At 39.9% G+C, this 22,704-nt stretch overlaps 2 protein-coding genes across 4 annotated transcripts; both read right to left on the bottom strand.

The window, feature by feature from the left end:
* Positions 1-801: 801 nt before the first annotated feature.
* Positions 802-10,913, bottom strand: LOC144635817 (monocarboxylate transporter 10-like). 3 transcript variants are annotated; one of them, XM_078494934.1, is made up of 6 exons: positions 8,810-10,913; positions 7,341-7,425; positions 5,087-5,937; positions 4,040-4,409; positions 2,671-3,312; positions 802-2,178 (listed from the first exon to the last, which is right to left on the bottom strand). In XM_078494934.1, the coding sequence occupies exons 2-5, from the start codon at positions 7,387-7,389 to the stop codon at positions 3,164-3,166; spliced, it is 1,419 nt and encodes a 472-aa protein (XP_078351060.1). In that variant the 5' UTR covers positions 7,390-7,425; positions 8,810-10,913; the 3' UTR covers positions 802-2,178; positions 2,671-3,163. The 3 variants fall into 3 exon arrangements, with proteins under 3 accessions (XP_078351060.1, XP_078351061.1, XP_078351059.1); XM_078494935.1 differs by lacking the exon at positions 8,810-10,913 and adding an exon at positions 7,773-8,399; XM_078494933.1 differs by lacking the exon at positions 8,810-10,913 and having other exon boundaries at positions 7,341-7,730.
* Positions 10,914-11,453: 540 nt separating this feature from the next.
* On the bottom strand, positions 11,454-22,502 carry LOC144635815 (amine oxidase [flavin-containing]-like). The gene is made up of 17 exons (XM_078494930.1): positions 21,914-22,502; positions 21,727-21,824; positions 21,093-21,230; positions 20,399-20,595; positions 19,979-20,082; positions 19,364-19,404; positions 18,846-18,906; positions 18,668-18,756; positions 17,253-17,336; positions 16,377-16,452; positions 15,806-15,896; positions 15,601-15,654; positions 15,098-15,155; positions 13,562-13,659; positions 13,349-13,460; positions 12,777-12,836; positions 11,454-11,992 (listed from the first exon to the last, which is right to left on the bottom strand). The coding sequence occupies exons 1-17, from the start codon at positions 21,996-21,998 to the stop codon at positions 11,852-11,854; spliced, it is 1,587 nt and encodes a 528-aa protein (XP_078351056.1). The 5' UTR covers positions 21,999-22,502; the 3' UTR covers positions 11,454-11,851.
* Positions 22,503-22,704: the final 202 nt, after the last annotated feature.

Genomic DNA, 22,704 nt, shown 5'->3' with positions numbered 1-22,704 from the left:
GACATGCAATAATTTGGAAATACTAAGCTCGTAACAGTTTAAGACAGAATCCATCAGGAATTTGAGTAACATCAATTTTAGTTACGCAAAAATTGAGCACCAGAATAATTTAAATCCTTGTGTTCTTTCATACCTTGTTAAAGGCTTGACATGTGATAACACCAACATAACACCAACAACAGTTCTTTATCAGTGGGGATTGAAGAAAAAAATGGAAACATCATCACACAGTTGACCCCCATGCAAAAACACTCCAGGATGTCACGGGACTGTTTGGTGTCCGTCTGCCAATTTCTAACTTCAAATTCCAATGTTAAATTCACATTAAATTTTCAATATTTCTTAGTTGTCTAAATTTTACTAATTCTTTTAAAAAAACTATCACCTGCCAAACATCCCCAAAAATCACTCAAAAAATTACAAAATACCGCAATACATAGATACATGGGATGAGTGAAGTTTCCTTGGATTCCTTGAAACACCAACAAGATATTTCCGTTTAAGGTGGCTGATAATGGGTTTCAGTATTTCCCAGTCCTTATACTTTGGTTCAGGACTAAAAGCCTTCATCAATTGCTATTACAGTAATGGTATGAAACAAATGTTCAATCATTCATCAACAAGTTGTGATCATTTTCTTGACAATAGTAGTTCCCCGGTAAACAGTTGTAGTACTGTCCCATCAAAGTGCAATGCCTGAAAAATACCGAAAAGCACACGACCTTCAGGTGAAACCGCACCTTACAGTATTACCAATACACTGCACTTTGCTAAGTCTTAAAACTTTACATTGTCTAGTCGTCTACTTCAATCGTTTATTTGTATTGTGTGAGATACATTTATAAATTGAAACCATCATGTCATTAAGTAATAATGCAATCTCGACAACGTTCTAGATATTATATTATGCACACTAATACAGCTCATGCAAGCCCTGTGACTTACACAAACACAGTCGGACTGAGTGCTACTTAAGTAACTGCTTCGTGGTTTCTGCTGTACTGAACCCTGCCTTTCAAGGCAAAGCGCCCGATTTTAAGCTTCTCAATGTTCTTGTTATTCAATTTAAAAAGTGTTCAGCCCGGGCTGAAATTCTCCATGTAATAGCAACAAAATTTCAGCCCGGCAAACCGGGCTGAAATTCGCCATATAATCAGGTCCTAATAGTATCTAAAAAATAACTATTTCACGGGTTAACTCAAATCACTCTACCTATATCGACAAACGGTTTTGCTGACACTAGTGTTAGGACGCTTTCCATTTGCATGGAATTTTCGGTGAGAATTTTTTGACAAATGGAACAGTGCAATTCTTCCCATCACGTAAACCATGGATAGTAAGTTTCTACCTGATTTTACACTTCTTATGGACGTACCTCATGAGAGAAAACAGACAAAAAACAACAACATAATTATTATATAGGCCCGAAATACTCATGCCATTTTACCCCGAAAATTAACGGGAGCTCAGAACCTCCTGAAGAGCTTCCTCTGGATTTTTTTTCCCAATAAAATGGCGTTAGCCGGAGCACTTTAAGTGCAAAATGGACGGCCTTTCCTAACAATAGCAACAACCATTACAAGCCAGAAAATTCAAAATGGGGGCGCGTGGGAATTTTAAAAGCGATAATCTTTTCTACTTTTTGTTTCCATTAAATGTTATTTCTTCGTTGTCCTGAAAAAAAAATGGAATTATGGCATTATTTCAAACTACTCAACGTCAGCTTGTCGTCAGAGTGGTTCCCTTTAACGTTGTTTGAAGTGTGCATATCGCAAGAGATATCAGTTTACCAGCGATTTATGCCCAAAGCAATTTCAGACCAAACCAGCCAATACACAACTCGAACAAAATGTCATTTCTCTGGTCATATCTTTCTGTCATTACTGTAAAAATAACCCCTTTATCTCGCCGTTAACTCGAATAAATTTTCTTTTTCTTTCGGAGTTCGAGATGGCACATCTTACTGTACCTGTAGATAGCTTATATAGTGGATTGCCTTTGCCCCCCCCCCCTCCCACACCCCGGCTGCTAGCAGGTGGTTCGGCACTTCCCCAGGGATAAAAAGCTGCCTTCGACTTGATCGCTGTTTATCCAACTGTGTTTAGTTTTCTGTTTATTTAGTACTGTATTTGTTCACCCTGTGTTCACCCCGCGCAATGTACATGGTATTTGTTATACCTTATTACATGAAATTTTCGCGTCACTTTAATTTCGCGAATTTCGCGATTCCAAAAAAATCGCGAAATTAAAGTGACGCGAACAATAAGTGTCGCGAACATAAGATGACGCGAAAATTAAGTGACTCATATAATAAGTTTAGTGCCACTGAAGGAAGAAATTATCAATCTAAATGGATGTTGTCGTCAATTGACTCAAGAACAATAACTTATGCACTTACAAGCATGACCTCCTCGTAAACATTAACTGCTCTGTTGTATCTATTGCTGAGATTTAGTCTCACCCTTGCTTTTTTGTTAATTTTGACGTTATTTTTTCATTAATGAAGTCGTTTTTACAGGAAATGTAAATTGTGTCTTACTCAAAAACGCGAAATTAAAGTGATTCAAAATACAAAATTTTCGCAAAAACGCGAAATTTAAGTGTCGCGAAATATGCGCACCTCAAAATCGCGAAATTAACGTGTCGCGAAAATTTCATTTAATAAGGTACAACATCTGACATCTCCGGTGATGTAATGAAGTGCAACGCACAAAGTGTAGCGCTGTGTTGTTTGGTGTCTAAAGTAAACGCAAAGGAGCAACAGTCATCATACATGTGATATAGATATGGGACGGAAACCGCGTAGCAGCCGTGAAAGACGAATTATAAATTTATAATTATGATTTCAGTTTTATATAATTCCTATTACACAGGTGCTACGCGGTTCCTATCCTATATCTACATCACTTGTACACATACCGCGATTCACTGTCTCAATTACCCCGACCTGCTTCCGTCTGGCCTCGTAGCTCTCTCGCTAGAGCGTCGGTATATCTAATAGCTTCTAATCCGGAGGTCTTGGGTTGAAATACCACCGGGGTCAAGATTTTCTTTGCCCCGTGGGATCACTTCCAACAGGAAAGTAACCCAGGGAGATTTGGTGTATCGGCAATATTGCATACTACCGGCACCCAATCATACGAAAAAAAATATAATTCCTTCATCATACAAGTCTTTTCTGTTCGACTGATCGATGTGCTTCCTTTTTCTTGTGCCACAAAAGGACAACAGGAAGAATTCCTGCAAACTGCATCACAATTCCAGCCACTGTAAATGACCACATGTACCCATCATATGTGTCAGCCAGAAATCCTAGAAAATGGAAATCCATTCATGTTATTGATTTATAGATTAGAAGGGAAAGTCTTTCCATAGCCACTTAACTGCACAGAAAAGCAGGCAATTTAAAATGGTGTCAACACAGACAGACAACGCTCGGGACATCAAAGTGCCAAAGTGTTTTCTTTTTGGTGCAACCTCAAAAAGAAGAGAGACTAGAAAGTTTGTCTCCGGTAACGACAGGCGTCACAAAATCGTAACTTCGTAGGTTAGTAGGGAGGGCAGCTCTTGGATATTATTGGATATTGGATGTAGCTAGAATATTGTTTTAATATTCATATGAAGTATCTTATTCTGATTTAAATTTTACTATTTTAGTTGCACGAGTGCTTTTGCGAGTATTTTTAAGCTTCGTTAGTGCGTTGACTGACTGATTGACTGACTGACTGACTGACTGACTGACTGACTGACTGACTGACTGACTGACTGACTGACTGACTGACTGACTGACTGGCTGACTGACTGGCTGACTGACGGACTGATTGATGACTGACTGGCTTGATGGCCTGCTGATTGATTGATTGATTGATTTACTGACTGCCTGACTGACTGACTGATTGACTGACTGACTGACTGACTGATTGATTGATTGATTGATTGATTGATTGACTGACTGACTGACTCACTGACTGATTGATTAATTGATTGATTGATTGATTGATTGACTGGGGTGGGAACAATGCAAACTGAACATGCCTACCAGCTAGTGGAGGACCTCCTGCTATTCCCAACGACAGTAAACAAGATCCCAGGCCCAATGCGGCAGCTCTGCGTTTCTCGTCCACTGTGAACATCAGAAGCGAGTTCATCGTTGTGATGAAAATTCCATCACCAACTCCGTAAACTACTGCAAATGCAAGAATACCCGTGTAGTCTTTTAACAGCGGTAGCGCAATAGTCATAAAGGCCACAAGCAGGTTTCCAAACTGATAAACAAATATCGTATTTATCCAGGGAATGTCGCAAAGTCTTCCGGTCATGACACGGGAAACGGACGATGCTAAACCGAGAAAAATAAACAGCTTGGATGCTGAGTCAGCCGAAATTCCGATTTCTAAGCAATGTTTAACCTGCAACGAGAACGACACATGGAAAATATATTTTTAATTGAAACAAACATGATACTGAGTCAGGTTTGTGCATACATTCATGTATAATGATGACACGATGTCAATTTGCCGCTTTCTTGTCCCAATACGTTTCCCATAGTATACGTTGCGTTGGTATTTGACCACAATTTTAGACAACTGAACTTCTCTCATTTTGGAAGCTTATCTTGTTTTTTAATTTTTCAGCCAGTATGCCTGAATCTGAATCAATATTTTGAAACAATTCGCCGGAACATTATGGTGGAGAGAGTTATTATGCAAGTTTAGTATCGATCTAGTCCAAGAACACAGCACAATAGCTCCAGTCAGGACTCGAGAGTAGGCCCTTTAACTCGGAATACAACGTAGTAGCCATAAGGCCACCACCACCCTAATATAATTTCAAACTGATTTCTCTCTCCTCCGGTGACGATCCTGAGGCGAGCACAGAACGGAAGGGCGCGCGAAGAGCGACGGGAAGAAGGAGATGGCGCTTTTACTTTCTCTTTCCCGTCATGCACCGCACGCCTCATCTCTCCCTTTTCTCAGTCTTCCCACGCGCGCTACTACGCGAATACAAAAGAAGCCCCCGGAGGGGCGGGCGGGACAGAAGCCTCTGCGGAGGACAGAGAACTGATTATCATAACTTGGTTACTCACCAAATGCAACTGTGGCGTGTAGTGTCCCAGACACATCAGTGACAGACTAATAACTACGATGGTAAAAGAGGGAACCTTGAAGACTGAAAAGTCCATAAGTTTTCCTGTTTCCTTCTTTTTTCCCATTTTCATATCGCTGATATCAGCATCTTCAGTGTAGATTACTGAAATCAATGTTCTTTCTTCGCCGTTCGAAGCAAATATCTCTGTTCTGGAAGCACAGGGCTTGGACGAGAACTTACATGTACCAATTCCTTCTTTAGCATTGTTGTTCTTCTTTGCTAACTTTGAAAACGATTCCGTTTTCAAATCATTGCTATTGACTGATTTAACAACTTCAACGTTAGAGGAAGCTGCCTCCGTAGAAGGAGATTCCAAGCTTTCAGACTGCAGCAGGCCAATTCGAGTTGTGTTTTTGTCCCCTTCTTCTACAGGTTCCCCATACGACGCTCCACAGACAGTTACAAGACAAAGCAATGCACTTGTGATCCTGTATGTGGCCCTCCAACCGACCGTGTCCAGCAAGAGCTGTAGAAAGGGGCCCATAACGAGGACCCCAACGCTACCTCCTACTGAAACGACCCCTACAGCAAGAGCCTGGTATTTGCGGAAATTTTTTGCCGTTATAAGAAAGGACGCCATAAATATCAAAGAATCTCCCAATCCAAACAGAAAACTGTAGGTGAAAAACATTAACGGAAAGCTACAAGAATAAGAAGTCAACAGCAAGCCGACGGCGCATGTCAGACATCCAGCAATGACAGTGAGGCGACATCCAATTGTTTTGCAAAGAACTGATCCCAAGGGACATAGGAAAAAAGTTAAAGCAATCGCCAGCGATCCGAGCCAAACTGAAATCACAAAGAGTTAATTTGCATTAATACTAGACTCGCGCTATTCAGTCTATGCAGGACATTGTACGAGTTCCAAATTTAATCAGTCGAATAAACAATAAGCATATTTATGATCATGATGCCCATATATGCATGGTCAGGAAGTCTTGTATGTCGCTGTAAAAATGCGATTCGTTGACAGTTTGTTAAATAATATATCCTAGTCTTGGGAATATCGTCTAAAAACTGGTCGGCGAATTCAATTTGTTATTCTTCGGTAATGATTAATTTTTCGGCTATTGTCTCGTTCGCTGTTGACTGACAAATGAGCCGTGGTATTTAGGCTACGTTTACACGGGACCTGAACGGAACCGTTCCGGAGCGTTTGGAACCGTTTGGAACCGATCCAGGTGGTTACACGGGACCGTTCTGGAACCGTTCTGGAACGGATCCATAACTAGACCTGCAAAATAGCAGGTCTAGTTTTGGATCCGTTCCGGAACGGTTCCAGAACGGTCCCGTGTAAACAAAAGGCCTATCCGGTCCGATATCTAATATTTTGCGCGCGAAATTTAACTAGTACCCAAGCCAAAAAGAAAAAAAAGAACGAGTCTTTCACACTGGCCGGTTTAGCATGTAATATATCAAACACGAGCGACAGTGTTTCATCGGGATATCCAAACACCGAGAAGAGAGTTAAAAATCCGAAATTGGACCTGCAGTTTTGCAGGTCCGACGATCGCACCGGACCCCGGGCAGGAAAGGCGGTACGGGTAACAGGACCCGTGTAAACGAAAGACCTATCTTGTCTGAGTTTAGGACGGCATCCATTTAACAAAAAAAACCGGCAGGACCCATGCGAACATTGCCTTACAGTATCTGTGTGATATTCAGTGTTATTGTTTCTACCTGTCTTTTCTGTATAAAATTTGCATATGGTCAGAAAACAAACTCGATATTTATGGAAATTGCGCATTTCCAATCCATTTCCAATCATTTGAGTTTAGACTGTCCTGACTGTCTGCGACGCAAGCTAAGTTTGAATTGAAATGCAATTATTTTTTGCCAACATTTCTCAAACTCCGTGACACCTAGGCCTTTTGAAGACCAATATCCTATTGTATTGCAACCGTTGTTTCCCAATCGGTAGGATCAAGGATATTAAATTCACATAATTCGCAGTCGCGCTGGTAAACAACGCTTCATCTTTTAATTTATTTTTTATTCAACAAAAATTTTACTTCGCATTCAACTTTTATAAAGACTGGATAAATAAATGGTTTAATCAGAGCACCGGCAAAGAACGCGCTGTGCTAGTCACTATGCTCGCGAGTAATAGTTAATTTTCAACCATCGTGTCTTACGATTCGATTCGGGTAGAAGTGTATCTTGGGCTAAGATAGAATGATTGGTTCACTTACCAGTTTTTTGCCTTCCTTCGTCGAACTGTTTCATGAGTTCTGGCATCATTACTCCAAAGCTAAGGCAAAACCCAAGGCTCGAAGCCTGAAAAACAGAAGCACAGATGCAAGCGAACCACGACCATAAGCTGTCAGGCTGATGTTTTTTTCTGCAAACCATTTTCGCTCGTTGTTTGTCTGGAAATCGATCTATAGTATAGTATTTAGTCTAGTCGGGTTCACGCAACCAAATGAAAGCCCTAAACAACGATAAGCTGCCGTTTGATAATGACGACAAAACGGAGTGCAAGTAAAACTTCCAAACCACGTTATGAATGGTTGATGCTCGGGGATAGATGACCCTGACTAAAAATATATATAGCTAATATGGCATAAATGTAAATTTATACTAATTAATTCATCTTTAGAACTGTTGTGAAGTGTTTTAGTTACCAAGGTTGTTCAAGGTTATTCTTAGGATTAAAGTCCAAGGTTGTTCAAGGTTTAGCCCACACTTGCAGTTCCTTGGTTTTTTTAGCAATTTTGTCTAGTGTCTAGTTCGTAAGAGTCGTTTGGGTTGTCGTAGTTCCGTTTCTCAGAGTAGGCATGTTTGGGAACCAAAACTGTCCGTGTTTCCCACCTATATGGAAGTCTTGTTTGGGTTCTAAGTCAAACTCCGCTGTTACACCGTTTAAATTTAATTGGTTATTCTCTACTTTTGTTGATCGTCTAACAAGTGTGTTCTCACGAGCTTAATCATACTGTGGGGTACGCCGCAAAAGTTCCCACGCTCAGCAAACCCAAACATGTCTACATTTTACCTATATTAGAAGGGCTAGTTTTTCGCTTAAGTTAGTTGTGCAGTTGTCGCAGAAGAAGAACATTAAAAGAAGTTGAAGCTGATCAAGAGTCCTGGTACCTTGAGCTATTTCCCCATACAGCAGTCTAATAGAACTAACGCGTAACAAACACTGTTTGTCTGGAAATATGTTTGTCTCTTTGCTTGCGCGCGCAAACTACCAAATATTCTTCCTAAACCACAAAGTCTTAAAATTTCATTGATTACCCAAGTTTAACGTTCAATCGCAGAGATGCCAACCTAAAAAAATCGAGATCCGGAAGACCCCTAATTTTGCGTCAAGATAAATCTTCTCAAATTCGAAAACTGCGTTAAAAGTATAGCTTCACGAGTCATCCACAAAAATACGTCAAATATTTTAAAATTTTCTCCCGAAATCGGCCAAAATAAGTGTGAAAACACGTATTTTTAAGACCTTGCTGCGTATCCGGGAGATTTGACGACCCGTACGGGAGACCGGGAGATTTGTCCTGTATTCGGGAGACTCCCGGATAATCCGGGAGAGTTGGCATAGATGCAATCGAGTTTACAGCCTCGCATGGTTTCATCCTAATGGCACAAATTCTTAGAGGCGGCTGTATTCGCAGGCTAACAAATTCAAAATGATATCGTGCATTCAGGAAACACTTACCTGGCCTACCTGCTGAGAGCATTCAGATTCGTCGCTATTTGCGGGTGAAACAAGAGCCGAAAGCTCTTCCCGTTACATTGACCGCACGCTAATGAAAAATTGGGAAAAAATGGTGGTCTGCCAATAACGTAATCAGCGAAAAGATGTATATTTAGATGCGAATACAGTCAACTCTCTCTAAGACGGACACCGTCGGGACCGGCCCCAACTGTCCGTCTTATAGAGGTGTCCGCCTTATAGAGAGTCGAGGTAACGTGACACCAGAAAATTTGAGATGATGAAGCTAAACGGCTATGCACAACGAATACACGTCTGTTTTAAGTCGCTTACTTGAGCAAAATCTATAAAGTGGAACAAGAGTAAATTCGACTTGTTTGTTCATTACAAACGGTAATACCGTAAGTAGAAAACTACCTCTTTGGTAACCATACACGTAATACGTTATAGCGGATTGTTTTTGGTAAGTTTGGTATTCTAAAGGTGCAGACTTACTATGCTATATGCCGATACCAAGTTTTAAAGTATTATTCACTAAAAAAAACTTTTTGTGCGTGTCCGTTGGCGGTTTCAAAGTGTCCGTTGTCCGTCTTAGAGAGGTGTCCGTCTTACAGAGAGTTTTGTTACAGTAAAATTACAGAACGGCAGGGACCATCACCAGGTGTCCGTCTTATAGAGATGTCCGTCTTATAGAGGTGTCCGTTAAGAGAGAGTTGACTGTATATGGGTATTCAATTAATTGCCCTCTGGTACTTTTTGGCGAAACTTAGCAACGAACTGAAAGAGTTGAAAGGAAGAGTTTGTCGCCCAGAAAACAAAGATAATAACCATTTACTCTAGCCTCCTTCGCAGACGTTCTTAGGGCTCGTCACGCGTTTCTCCCCCACGAACGTCGTTGGTGGTTCGTGGGGGAGAGACGCGTGACGAGCCTACGTAGGAACGAACGTCTGCGTAGGAAGCTACATTTACTCTTGAACGGTTTGATATGGCCCTGCCCCACTTGGGAGCCTGCTAGTCGTAATCAAAGATTAGGGAACGCGCTCGACATGCATACAGACGGTGTCCTGTTCGAATTTGAAAATATAACTCTGCCATACAGCTGATGTGAAACTGCAAAATATAGACGGTATAAAATCGTAACGGTATAAGCAGCCAAAAATATACAAAATAGATAAACTACGAAGAGGATGAGTGAGAGAGGTAGGTGTTCTTCTAGCCCCTCGCGCAATTTTTCCGGGGAAAGATTGTGCGACGGGCAAATAGTAATTGAATTTGACAGGATATTCTGACGGTGCGGGATGAGGTTAAAAATCAAAGCGGGATGCGGGATATTAAATATTTTAGTAGCGGGATACTGAATGAATTGTCTTGGCGGTACCAGGATGTGTTCTTTTCTGTAGGCAGGATGTGGGATGTTCGTAAATTGAGGGCGGGATGCGGGATCCCTGCAGGGTAATCCCCTAAAATACCTTTACAGTTAGGTGCGCCCCAACGGTGTCGTGATTTTAAGACTCATGATCAGAAGAACGTGGAATCCATTTCAGAGACGATTCCTAGAAAGGGGTATGATATTTTTAACGCACGAAAGGCCCTTGAAGGCCCTTGCGGAGGGTCTCAATGGGGTTAACTGTTAGCCGTTAAACGGCCAAAAATTTAGCCGTTAAGCGTAAAAATTGGAAAATTTTAACCTTTAGCCGTAAAATATGTTAACCGTAAAAAATCGGTCAGTAACTATAAATAAACCAAACCAGTTCACTTCATCGTCCCAGAATGGCCCTGAGACCTAAAATATGTTTTTCAATAATGGAAATTAATTTTTAACTTTTTAAAACAATGAAAATTAATTTTTACCTTCTGTTAACCGTTATAGAAAAAAAATAACCGTTAGCCGTAAAAAAGCCAAAATTTTAACCGTTAATAACCATAATTTAAGCCACCACTCCATTGAGACCCTCCATGCGCTGATAGCCTACCGTCTGAGAATCAGGCTATTGCGCTGACCGCAGAGGGTTCCAGTATGTTCCAAGCGATGGATCCTCTGTCCGAGATGCAATTCCTCGTGCAGTATGTTTCAAACCGCGGGACGCATGCTCGGTGTTGGTATCGCAGGTCAATTATCGCAGGTTGTCGCAGTGTCATGCCTAATAATTAAATGTTCCAAGCATGTCGGTGATGTGTAATTATAAATTTTGTACATTAAGGTGGCTATCTTGTACATATCAAAAAGTGAGTCCCAATTGGTTGCTTCTCGGAACTAATCAGAAATCAATAGTTCCGCACACACAGCATTGCAGACAGCTTCATAAAAAATAAACATTGTATGCCATTCAATTTTATTGACGCACATTGTACAATTTTACATTTTCGTACTTTTAAGTTTACGAAATAATTATATATCAAATAGAGGTGTATTATATCCTGGGGTAGTCAATCGACAATATCGATAATCGATAACATTTGATAACAATCGATAAAAATCGATTAATGTTTTCGAAATTCGATAAAAATCGATAAAAGATTTCGTTGTGAGTAATCGATAATTAACTATTTTTGAATTAGGGCTATCGATTTTATCAATAAATATCGAATTTATCGAAAATGAATTATCGTATCATTTTTCGAAAGGGAAACACCAAAAGAAAAAAAAGCACTGCAAGGGTCATTTCATTCATTTTAAAACACTTTGTGTTCGAAGTTTTAAAAAATATATATTACTAGCATTCCATACCTTTCAGTTGGTCATTTTTTCTTGTAGATATTTAGCCTATATTATAAATTTGTGATAAAATGTTATTATTCTATTATGTGAAAAAGCAAAAAAAAAAAATACTTATACCGTTGAACCTTACGAAAATCTTCAAAATACGGACACCTCCCTCAGAGAACACAGAAACTCATTTCTGTCCCTTTGGTGTCGGTATTAAAGATGTTCGCTTGTATTGTAGTTATAATCACAAGGTGGCATCGTATTCTATACGAGTCGATTCCTCTTGGTTTGTCCGTAAGTTGCTGCTTCAGTGTCGACCACATTGATGAGACTGAAGTTTACTTTGAACAATACTTCCACCAGATTAGTGAGATAACAGCCGCACCACCAAGGAATGAAGAACATGCCAAGAAGGTTGGAACGGACGGCAGTAAGTACTTCTCCATAAATGAAAACTCTAGAAACTTTGATTCTAAATCCTGTTGAAAAGCACGAAAAAAAAAGAAATTTGTCTGGGTGGACGATGCTGACGCATGGCATACAGTGGTCTAACACAGAAACTCGACGCCACTTTTTTGTTGCTTTTGCCTTGAATTGTATAATTGCAAGACGAAAAAAACAGATGTCTTAATTTTGAATTAAATAAGTGACAATTTATAAATCTGTGCGGGTACTGATAAATTGATAAATCTGTACAGATATATTTGCACCCTTATTGGCCGAGGACGACTTGATAGTCGGTTACTTTCTGTGTTTACACGGAGTGCCCTCGCATAAAATTGAAGTTGAATAAAAGATTACCTTAATACCTGCTATCAATGCGTGTTTTGTTTTTGTGGCGGATAAGTATTTCAAATTTTAAATACGCCAGCAGCTGGTGCGAGATCTGAAATCAAGAAATCTTTGGAAACCGCTCGGAGCTCAAAGAAAGTGGACACTAAATTATTCTCGTTGTGCGATCGGATGTCCCGAGAATTTCCTTATTTTCTCGGCCGTCCCTGACCCAGGTTCCAGACCTCGCACCAGCTGACCGCGTATTTAAAATTCAAAATGACCGCCACAAAACAAAGCACGCATCAATAGCAGGTACAAAAGAAATAGTTTTTTATATAACTCTAATTTCATGTGAGGGCCCCCTGTGCATTTCCTTGTAGTCGTGACACTCTCTCTTCAATCTTTGTCAACTCTAGATTTTTTTTAACGCACCATATTTGTAATGAGATTATCTTCATAGATGAAACGTTTATTTTTGACAGACTTTACCTCAGAACTGAGTCTCCTCCTGGTTTCCTCCGCTGTCATCTTGCCAAGACTGCACAGGACCTGAAATGCATTTTACTAAAGTGATCAACCTCTTGCAGCTTTAGGCAATTTTAATCCGACGAAGCCGGGGAATAAGAGATTATAAGGAGCTTTACACTTTTTAATACATTGGAACCTCGACATAACGAAGGGCCAAAGGACTGGCAAAATGCGTTCGCCGCTTTAACGAGGTTTCGTTTTATTCGGTTCTTTTCTTTATAATGTACTATTACTGGGCCGAACTGTGTGGCCGAGTTATGCTGTGTACGGATTCTAAAAGCTTAACAAGCCGGCGTTTAACTCCTGTTTCTATGGCAACAAGCGACTATAGTAAAATTGCTTCTTCCCTGAATGAGATCATTCTCGAGCCCAGAGCTCTTGTCTTTTGCACGTGACTGGCAGTCATGCACAAAAGAGAAGTGCTTTGGGGTCGAGAATGTGAATGAGATGCAAGCCAAACGCAGGGCGTAGCATGAACATCTTTAAATGTCACCAGAAAACGTTTTTACGAAGTATTACATGAAGCTGCTTACCTCAAGAGCTGCCCGTTCTCCGGATTCTACTGCACCCTCCATGTAACCAGCCCAAAGTGACGCCGTGATGGTACCCGCGAAGTGCACCCGACCAAAAGGCATGCGTAACACTCTAAACAATAAGGAACACATTCGAAATAAATTAACTAATACAGATAAAAATAAAAAAGTTTCAAAAACACCTACAAAGAAGAATAACACTAAGTTACTTACTTTCCGTAACTTGTTAATACTCCAGGAGGGAACGTGCCGACATAGCAGCCTCCAGCAAACTCATCCGCCATCCAGTTCTTCTCAAGATACAGGATGGGCTTGAGGAAGGTAAAAAACATTACATCAGCCGATAGAATATATACTGTGTTGTGTGGGCCGGCGCGATTATGGGCTCCCGGCTCGTTATTAAGGACGTTCGCGCGAAAATCTTCCAACATTGCAATTTTTCTTAAAATTTCACCAGAGCTAGTTTATTAGTTACTTTTATCAGAAATGTAAAAAAAAGTGGGGGTCACCGATTTCGTTTCCGAGATACGATAACCGAAAGAGGGCGCGTATTTGGATAAATTTCACTTCGTCACTCGATATGACCTCAGCGGCTTCGGGCGACAAAATATTTTAAATGAATTGATGTAGGCTAACTTTCTTTGTCTGAATTTATTTTAGTGGGTCCATTGTACAAATATATTTCGCTTTTGAAGTCCCTTAAGGAAAATCTTGCCTTAAAGAATTGGATTTGCGAACACTCGAGACTGGAAAATGTGACTGATTTGGTCGCGCGCGAGGGGAGAAAATGAAAAAATAACAAACTTCCAACATTGGAATTTCCCTCATTTTTTGTCAATCAGTAGAGATTTATCAGTAAAGGTGGTATATCCCGAAAAAAGTGGGGGTCACCGACCGTTTAAGAGAGGAAACTGCAAGCGAAGTTAATGGAACGGCTACCCACCCTATATGTGTTTGGAAAGTTTTCTCAGCGCGCGCGCTCGTGCATGACGTGGCGTGACGTTGCGACATAAATTACGTGCGCAGTAAGGATGCGCATAAACAATTAGCGCGAACGTCCTTAAAGTAACATGACTACGTAAATAAGTCGGCCTCAAAAATAAGCTCCTCCCCCCCCCCCCCAAAAAAAAAGAGTAGTATCCCAAATCTCAGACGCAAAAATCCTTCCGAAAATAAGCTGTCATGGGCTTATATTCAAAAGGAAAGAAGGATACAACTTTCCAATTATAAGCCCATAGGATACAAACCACACAAGTGAAAAGTGCTTTTCGCTTGCTCTGATTGGTTAACTCGGAGGTGATTAGCAAATTCCTATTCACCTCCACTATTGAAGGGCTTGTTTTGTATTTTACGTCGTTAGAGAATGCTCATAGCGACAGCAGGACTTGTTTTGGTTTTCATGTCGTTATGTTTAGAGAGGTTTACCATGTGGTATTCTTTAGTTATATGAAAGAAAAAAATTTCAGTCACAGTATCTCCTTAAAAAAGAAGCATAAACATTTTTGAAACGTAAATTTCCATCCGAAAATATGCCCGCGTATAGAAGCCCTGCCCGAAACTAAGCCGACCTGAAAGGGAGCGGGACTTTGTGCAAATATAAGCCCAGGGCTAATAACGGGAGTACGACGCTATCTTGACACGATATCAATCTGAATACTGGCCCAAAACCAAGAATATAGAGGCGCATTTCTTATTGATAGCGACAACACTGTAAAGTAAACTAAACATGAGAAAATCAAGAATATTCACCTCGAGTGCCTCCTTGGTGTCATAAATTTTAGCGTATTGTTCACAGACACGTTTCTGTCTGATTAAAACAACAACACAGAGTTAACAAAACAGGTTAAGGGAAGAAGAAAGGAAAACGTCAAAGTCTTAAAAAAAAAATAACGAGAAAGTTACAAGTTTGAGGCCGACAATGATATGTTTACCAAGCACGGGAGTTGGAGGGGAGAGGAGGAAACAGGCCGGCGTGTTTATTTGTCCTCGAAGCGGTGCATGGATACAGTGACGGAATGCTGCCAATCAACCTGCAGCTAAGAATGACATCATCACTGCATAATTTCAACAAAAATTGCGACGAAGGTTCTGGGTTCGGCAAGAATGTCGCCGACGCAAGCAATGTTTACCTTATCAACCGTTTCGGTGCCTTTGCACACGCTAAGTTTTCCTTCCACTACAAGCTACAGCGGTGCGGTTATCCAAGTAAAATGCTGCTAATTATTTTAGTGCGGGGGGTGGGGGAGGCTTACCTTTCTTGTTTTGTTAGCGTGGTTATCTCGCGTGCTCGATCCGCCAATATAAACCTACAAAAAATAAATTTAAAACATGAATAAATAAACTATAGTCACTCAGCATGTTCATGAAACCGTAGAAGAGCCTTGAAGCCAGTGATTGCATCAAACAGGATCAAACAGCAAAAAACACTTTCTAAAGTGTAGTACGTATAATCTTCACCCCATTATAGCTGGATGTGAACCATCGGGTTTAGTGTCATCATAGCCTTCTTCCACTGGTCCTTCATCCGAGTTAAAATAGCCGGCGAGACCTAAAAACAAGCAAAAATAATAGGTCAAAAGAAATCATCTTGCAACGGACTGTGACTCTCAGTTAATTTCAACAATAGAAAGCACAGTTGCGGAGAGTTCTTTGTTGGACATCAAGGAAAAAAATTCCAATTGGTTAAATCGTTTGAGCTCCAAGATCACACTTTTCCTCGTCGTTTATCAAATTAGGTGCCTTGTTTGTTATCAATACCCGATGTTACACGAGCCCATTAAACAAAAGGGAAATGCGAGGTTTCCTGGGGAAAATTGCCTATTCTCGTGTTTAATACTGATTTCACAAGCGAAAAGTTTCCCAGATTAACAGGTTTTCCCAGATAAAAGATTTACCAGGAACACCGTCGGGCCAGCTGAGAAAGAATCCAAAATAAAGTCAACAAACGAAGGTCTAAACTATTGGGAGCCGCCTAACATCAATAGAAGTTAACTGAACAACAAGGAAAATACAGATAAAACTGTTGTACCTTTTTCTCTCCAGAATGGGCGTTGATAAAATGTCACAGTCTTTATGATAGAACCCACAGGAATTCTTTGAATTGCCTAACATTGGAGCAAACACATTCACAAATGCTTAACTACATGCAGACATGTTTACCACTCGCCTGAAACTCAGATAATACCTGGAAAGTTTGTTTTTAAAACTGAATAATAATTCGAAAGACAAAGTAAACTAACGAGGTGTATTTCCTCAACAATGCGCCATAACCCACCCCCTATCCTTTACAAGTAAACAGAACAAATGTGTAATTGTGTATGAAGTAAGATAAAGCAGAAATATTCCAGGTTTATTGCCAAAAATAAATAGGTTTACATATAAATTAAAGCTGTTTTAATAATGGGGATGAAGATTGTCATAAGAAAAAAGAAGTAAAAAGTGCGCAGACGCTGAATTGGGGAAATACAGTATATAAATTTGATAACAAACGTTTTTTTTAATGAATACATAAGGAAGTCTAGATCTGCATGCCTTGTCGACAATAAGTTCTAATAACAAATCACTAGGGAGTATTATTCCGAGCGTATTCCCATATGTAAGGATAGGGATACTCGTTGTCTCGCTTAGGGGTGTAAATTTTGGTCTCACTTAGGGACAGTTAGGGTTTTCAGGACGGAAAGCCAATACTTTTAGCCGTCAAGATCTCGTTTAGGGTTGCATGTGAAGAAATAAAAAACGACGTTATACTGTGTTGGTGATGTAGATGGACCAGACATGAAACATGCTATCATTTAAGGGTCAAAAATCTTGAGCCAAGCCCAGATTGGTCTCCTTTTGGGGTTTAATTCTAATTTTCCGACAAGCGTCCGCATCCCTTTCACATAGGAGTCCCGGTGTTTCGTACCTGATTTTTAAGGGCTGGAAGGGGAGGATTGAAGCTTATTCTTCCGAGAAGTGCTGGAGGAATTGTGTTTATAACAAACGACGCCTGAAACAAAAAAGAGGTCAGCCAACAGTCATTGGTAATTGCGTTGTGCGTTTAAGCAAGGCACTTGATTCCCCCCCATCTTTCTTCACCTATATGGTCCTATATGCATGTAGGGTACCAGTGAACTGTCAACCTGATAAAATGCCATGTTAGACTAGCATCCCATTCTAATTGTGTCATGCTTCAGAAACCGGCAGGAGCCCAGGTGGTTTGGGCTACTTTGGCCAAGTGCAGACTTAACCTTTCGCCTTCCTTTTCGGCGTGGGTTTCTTTTAGTATGATGCCAAGTAGCGACTTACCAAACCAAAATGCTTCTTATTTTCATTACCAGCAATGCCAATACAATTCCAACAACCTGGATTTGTTTACAAAGCTAGCCTGCGAACACTAGCCTGCAAACAGGCTCTCCAGTTTGGCAAAGGGTGAAAAGAAAGCGGCAAGCGAAACTAGCCGAGCGTGTCCTGGGGGAGCCAAGAATGCACCCCATGCCACACTGGGGAGCCTCTATGCAGGCTATAGCTAACGCAGACGTCCGAGACGGGCTCTCGCTCTGTGTTCGCAGGCTTACCTCTTTCATAACCAAGCCAAGAAAAACAATGCAGACCAAATATAACTAAAATTCTCCTTACTGGCTATATTTCTTTTAAAGGGACTATGTCACAGAGATTTCGCAGATTTTTGGTCTAAACTGTTCTGAAATTAGTGGAAGGCAACCTAACCCATAAAAAACAATATCTTTGAACATCTTAAGGAAGATATAACCTTAATTTGTGGATAGAAATCAAGTTACGGCTATAAATATCGATTTTTTGAAGACGCGAGGAAACAATTTGAAAACGTTTGCCTAACGTTTTCAAATTGCAATCCGTTTCCATCCGCGCCATCCGCAGCCAATAATGCTAGTTAACAGTTTCAATGCTCTAATATAGCAATTTGTAATAAAAATGGACTCTTATTTCTAGGTTTCATGCGACAGAAATATAAATTTTGGTTGTTCAAAAATCTGGTAAAATCAGTGACATTGTCCCTTTAATGAGAATTCGGTGGTTAATCTAGAGCTTTTCTCTTCACTTGAACTCCCCGGTTCAAGTCCTCTGCATTGTCGGTCTAACCAGATTTTGAGAAATTTGAGAGTGTATGTCATCCAGTCTTGATCAGTACATAATAGTATTTACAACAGCATTCAAAATTCACATTTTGAATGTATTTGAATGTACTTATTTTCGCTTTTTGCTTTCGTGTATATAGTTTTTCTTTTTTTTATGTATCACTTGTATTGTATGTTATGTTTGTTTATTCAATACAGCATGCACATCATCAGATAAATATACCTTGTATTCTGTTCCATCTATACATCTCACTTTAACATGATCGTCAAATTCTTCAATTCCAACAACGCAACTGTTTAGCTTCACTCTGTCTGAAAGCCAATTAAGCTTTTATAAGTAAACGATACTAAAATAATATTGACTACTACTAGACTGACATCGCTAATCTCCAAGATCTTACCACCAAGATGTTCAGCCATTTTCACACTGATTGTCTGAGAACCTCCATATAATTTCATTTCCTACGTTGGCCATTAAAAGAAAACAACATTTTAGTTTTGCATTTGCTATTGTTTTAAATTTATTAATGAATAACCTATTAATAACTGCAGATATTTCCAGAGGACTTATTTTTATTTATAGTAATATACCTTGGAGGTATCTCTTGAAAGCACCCATCAACTTAATTTAACAAGGTTCTTAACATGAAAATGAATTTAAACACAATTCTCTTAGCACTAATATGTTGTAAGAAGAGAACAATTTGTAAAGTGTACCTAATTCCCTGCTTTGCGTTATGCACTCTTATTATAGAGTATTTATTGGTATAGGGGGTATTGTTTTAAAAGACACATTTACATTTATTTAGGGGCCATGTGGCACTTTATTTGAGATTGGGGGAGGGGAGGCACTGGAATAAAGGATAGACTATGTCAACATGGCATATATATATACAGGTGACCAACATAATAAACCAACCTGGCCACCACCTTCTTCAAATTCAATGTTACGTTTTGTACCTGCAGAGCAAAGATATTAATTAAAAACTAATATAATAAATACTAGAATAATATGACAAGTAGGAAAAATCTAGATTACAATAATTTCATTGGGCATTGTGATGTATTTTGCAAGCTTAAAGATGAATTCCAGTCCGTACTGCGCAATCTCGGCTGCAATGTTTATGTGAGCCCACACGAAGGGAATGTTTACAAGCAAAACTAAAAATTCCGCGACAAACTTACCTTTTTCTTCATTATTAACGCCAGATATCCTTGCAGAACAAATATAACGAGTAGAAGAACCTTGACGCTATTTCAAACCGACGTTTCAGCTCTTCGGAAACTCTTGAACGAAACGAACTGTAATGGCGGACTAAAAAACGTCATGTATGCTGTCACCGAAGTGTAACGTTTCAACGAATTCAAAACAAAAACGTAAACAAACCCCGAGTCTGTGCAGTACGGACTGGAAATCAGCTTTAAATGGAGAAAAATTCAGCGGACTAATTCAGTGGACTAATAATAATTATTGTTGTTTGGAAGTTCATGGGATAACAAAGCCTGCATGATAAACACTTAAAACCAGACCTACCTCCCCCAGAATGTAAATACCACAGGAAGAACAACAGTGAGATCTCATGGGGTTCTGAGGTGAGAATTCCTTGTACATATGTAGTTGCGGCGGCTTTTCCATATCTGAAAACAAAAATAGATTTATTAAGAGTTTATAAGACAAGCTGGAATTAAAAACAGTAGCAAGTTAACAACATGATGACACACACATGCACAGGGATAATGACATCAAGAAAAGATCAGTTTTCTTCCTCATGTCTTTATGCTTTTGTCAATTTGTTTTTGCTACGTCATGATGAAGTCGTTCACACTGGAGACATAAAACAGCAACATTACGTGTTTTTCGCATTTGGATGAAAGTTTTAAGTTCAACAAATTATAAAAGGGTTTGCAGGAAATTTTAAGCTGATTATATTGGCGGGAGTTATATTTTTTTCACCTTGTCCAACACTTTTTATCAATCAACTGCTTGACAGTCATCTTATCCCACTCTAAGGCATGTGGAGCATTCCAAGGGGCCTCCAAAGGAACCTGGCGAGCCATCTTGTCTAGGAGCTGCCAGAAGTTGTTCACATCTAGAGCCCCTAGTAAGGATCCCATGGATGGAAGGGCCCCTTGCTTGGTTACTCTTCTACCCTGAATCAGAAATCGGTTTAGATGTTGAAAGTGACTAAGATACATTAATTTTATGTAATGCTTGATATAAATCAGCATAACTTAATTCAGTAGAGAAGCAAATTTTCATGCAAACTTAAATTTTTCGAAAAGGATCATATCACTGAGGTCAATATAGTAAATTAGAAAAAAAAAGGTAAAACAATTTTTTTTTTTAAATTATGTACGTACTGGTTTGTATTTTTATCTCTTACACATTGTTTTGATTTTTTGTGTTTGCAAAAAAAGATCTGGCCTGTGAACATCAGTGATTACGTGAAAAAATCTCAGCCCGGTCTAGCCAGGATCCCAATATCATGCCAACCAGGCTGACTCGGTTGCCATGAAATCGCAAGGTTAACTTTTGTTGCTTTTAATAAATTGGTCAAGATCTCAGCAAACTGAGCCAGCCCAGCTCATGTAATTAGCCCCGGTAACATGATAAAATGAAATCCAATATTAATAACGGATCAATTTACCAGGAAATGCTCAACAGATTGTCCCTGACCAAACACTTGATATGTTTCGACTCCCAGCTGCTTGGCAAGTGTTAACAGTCTTGTCTGAGTTTCACACACATAAGCACCACCCAGGTCACAGAAACCATTACTTGGATCCTGAAAATTAAAGAATATAAGACCCATGAACAATTTAATGAAATGTACCAGACAATGGCAACCCCACCAAAAAATTAATTCCCACGCAGCAAAAAACGGTTTTATCCAACTCACTAGCCCTAACTTTGGGGCTGCGGCGACTTTAAAGAATTGACATGATTTATGCAGAGCCTCTTTTCCTTCCCAAATGTCAACCACAGCGAAGTAAAAAGAGGCTCTGCTCACAGGGTGGTTTGCAGGAATTCAAAGCTTGACTCTGAAACACAGCATGAATGTAAAAGTATAAATTCACATTTTCGTGAGAACCAACGTTTGGTTTAAAAATTATGCACCCCTATCCCAATCCCAATCCCAACCACAATCCACTTAACCACCCCTCCCAGAGGAAAAAGTGCTGATTGGTGATGTAACTGTGAAATCTGAAAACTGATAACTAGAAGCTACAGCTTACAGTAGTTCATAATACATTACACTATACATGCATGAGATATCTAACCGCTACGGTAAAAGTCCTTCCACCAACTCGATCTCTTGCTTCTAAAACTACAACATCAATACCGTATTCCTCCTGAAGAACTTTAGCTGCAAACAAACCTGAGAAAAAAATCTCCAACGTGAACATTAACAATCATGCATGAAAAATATGACGGATGTAAATATATAGAGTGTCAACCAGGGTATACCACTCAATCCGGCCCCGATGACTGCCACCTCAACGGAATTTGAGTTCAGTTTGATCAGTTCGCCATCTTCTGAATCCGCCGCCATCTTGCGATTTCCGGGACGGGTTGACAAAGCCCACGTGACAGATTGTGTCCCGTGAGAGTCCAATGACGGCGCGTGACACGAATCCGCGATTTTGACGCGAGAATCCAAAATATTATGTCAAAACAAAATAACAAAAATAATCTGTGATAAATAAAGAAAGATGGTAAATTTAAAGCGCGTTAGTGAAATGAGACAGATTCAAGGCTCGTCATGGCACGAGCGTGGCACAAAGAAAAAAATTGATTGCCCGATGGATGACCTCCCAAAGACCGGACGGGTGCTCTATCCACTGAGCTACCGAGAGACCTAAAGTGAACTGAAGGGCATTTACTAGGTTGATATGTGACACATGTCCTGCATACTGCTAAGTTAAGCAATGTCTATAGCGTACTGTGATAAATAAAGAAAGAAAATAGCATTGCTGATCCTAGAAGTACAGTGCCGGACGCGTCCCGTGTCACATATGAACCTAGTAAATGGCCTTGCTCAACAAGAGTCTCCGAATTTACCATCTTTATTATTCACTACAAGAGTCTCCGAAGTTTAGTGGATAGAGCGCCCGCCTGGTGTTTGGCAGGACATGGGTTCCGTGGCTGTCAGGGACTCAGTTTTTTTTCTTTGTCCCACGCTCGTGACAACTTTCTCAAAATAACCCGTTTTCAAAATGATAATAATGATAAAGCATTTATATAGCGCATTTCCCACA

The sequence above is a fragment of the Oculina patagonica genome, chromosome 13, assembly GCF_052425735.1.
Source record: "Oculina patagonica isolate OP01 chromosome 13, crgOcupat, whole genome shotgun sequence".
NCBI lineage: Eukaryota > Metazoa > Cnidaria > Anthozoa > Scleractinia > Oculinidae > Oculina > Oculina patagonica.
Note: the sequence above shows the minus strand (reverse complement) of the source record. Positions and strands in the feature narration are given on the sequence as shown.

What these genes read in the sequence shown, in the direction of transcription:
- LOC144635817 (XM_078494933.1), bottom strand. Translation starts at nt 7,500, where the DNA reads ATGGTTTGCAGAAAAAAACATCAGCCTGACAGCTTATGGTCGTGGTTC. An exon ending in CGAAGGAAGGCAAAAAACTG is followed by an intron (nt 5,938 to 7,340) that starts GTAAGTGAACCA and finishes TTGTGATTTCAG; the next exon opens with TTTGGCTCGGATCGCTGGCG. An exon ending in ACACGCCACAGTTGCATTTG is followed by an intron (nt 4,410 to 5,086) that starts GTGAGTAACCAA and finishes TTCTCGTTGCAG; the next exon opens with GTTAAACATTGCTTAGAAAT.
- LOC144635815 (XM_078494930.1), bottom strand. Translation starts at nt 21,998, where the DNA reads ATGGCGGCGGATTCAGAAGATGGCGAACTGATCAAACTGAACTCAAAT. An exon ending in CCCATTCTGGAGAGAAAAAG is followed by an intron (nt 15,897 to 16,376) that starts GTACAACAGTTT and finishes GCTTGTTTTTAG; the next exon opens with GTCTCGCCGGCTATTTTAAC. An exon ending in ACGCTAACAAAACAAGAAAG is followed by an intron (nt 15,156 to 15,600) that starts GTAAGCCTCCCC and finishes TGTTTTAATCAG; the next exon opens with ACAGAAACGTGTCTGTGAAC.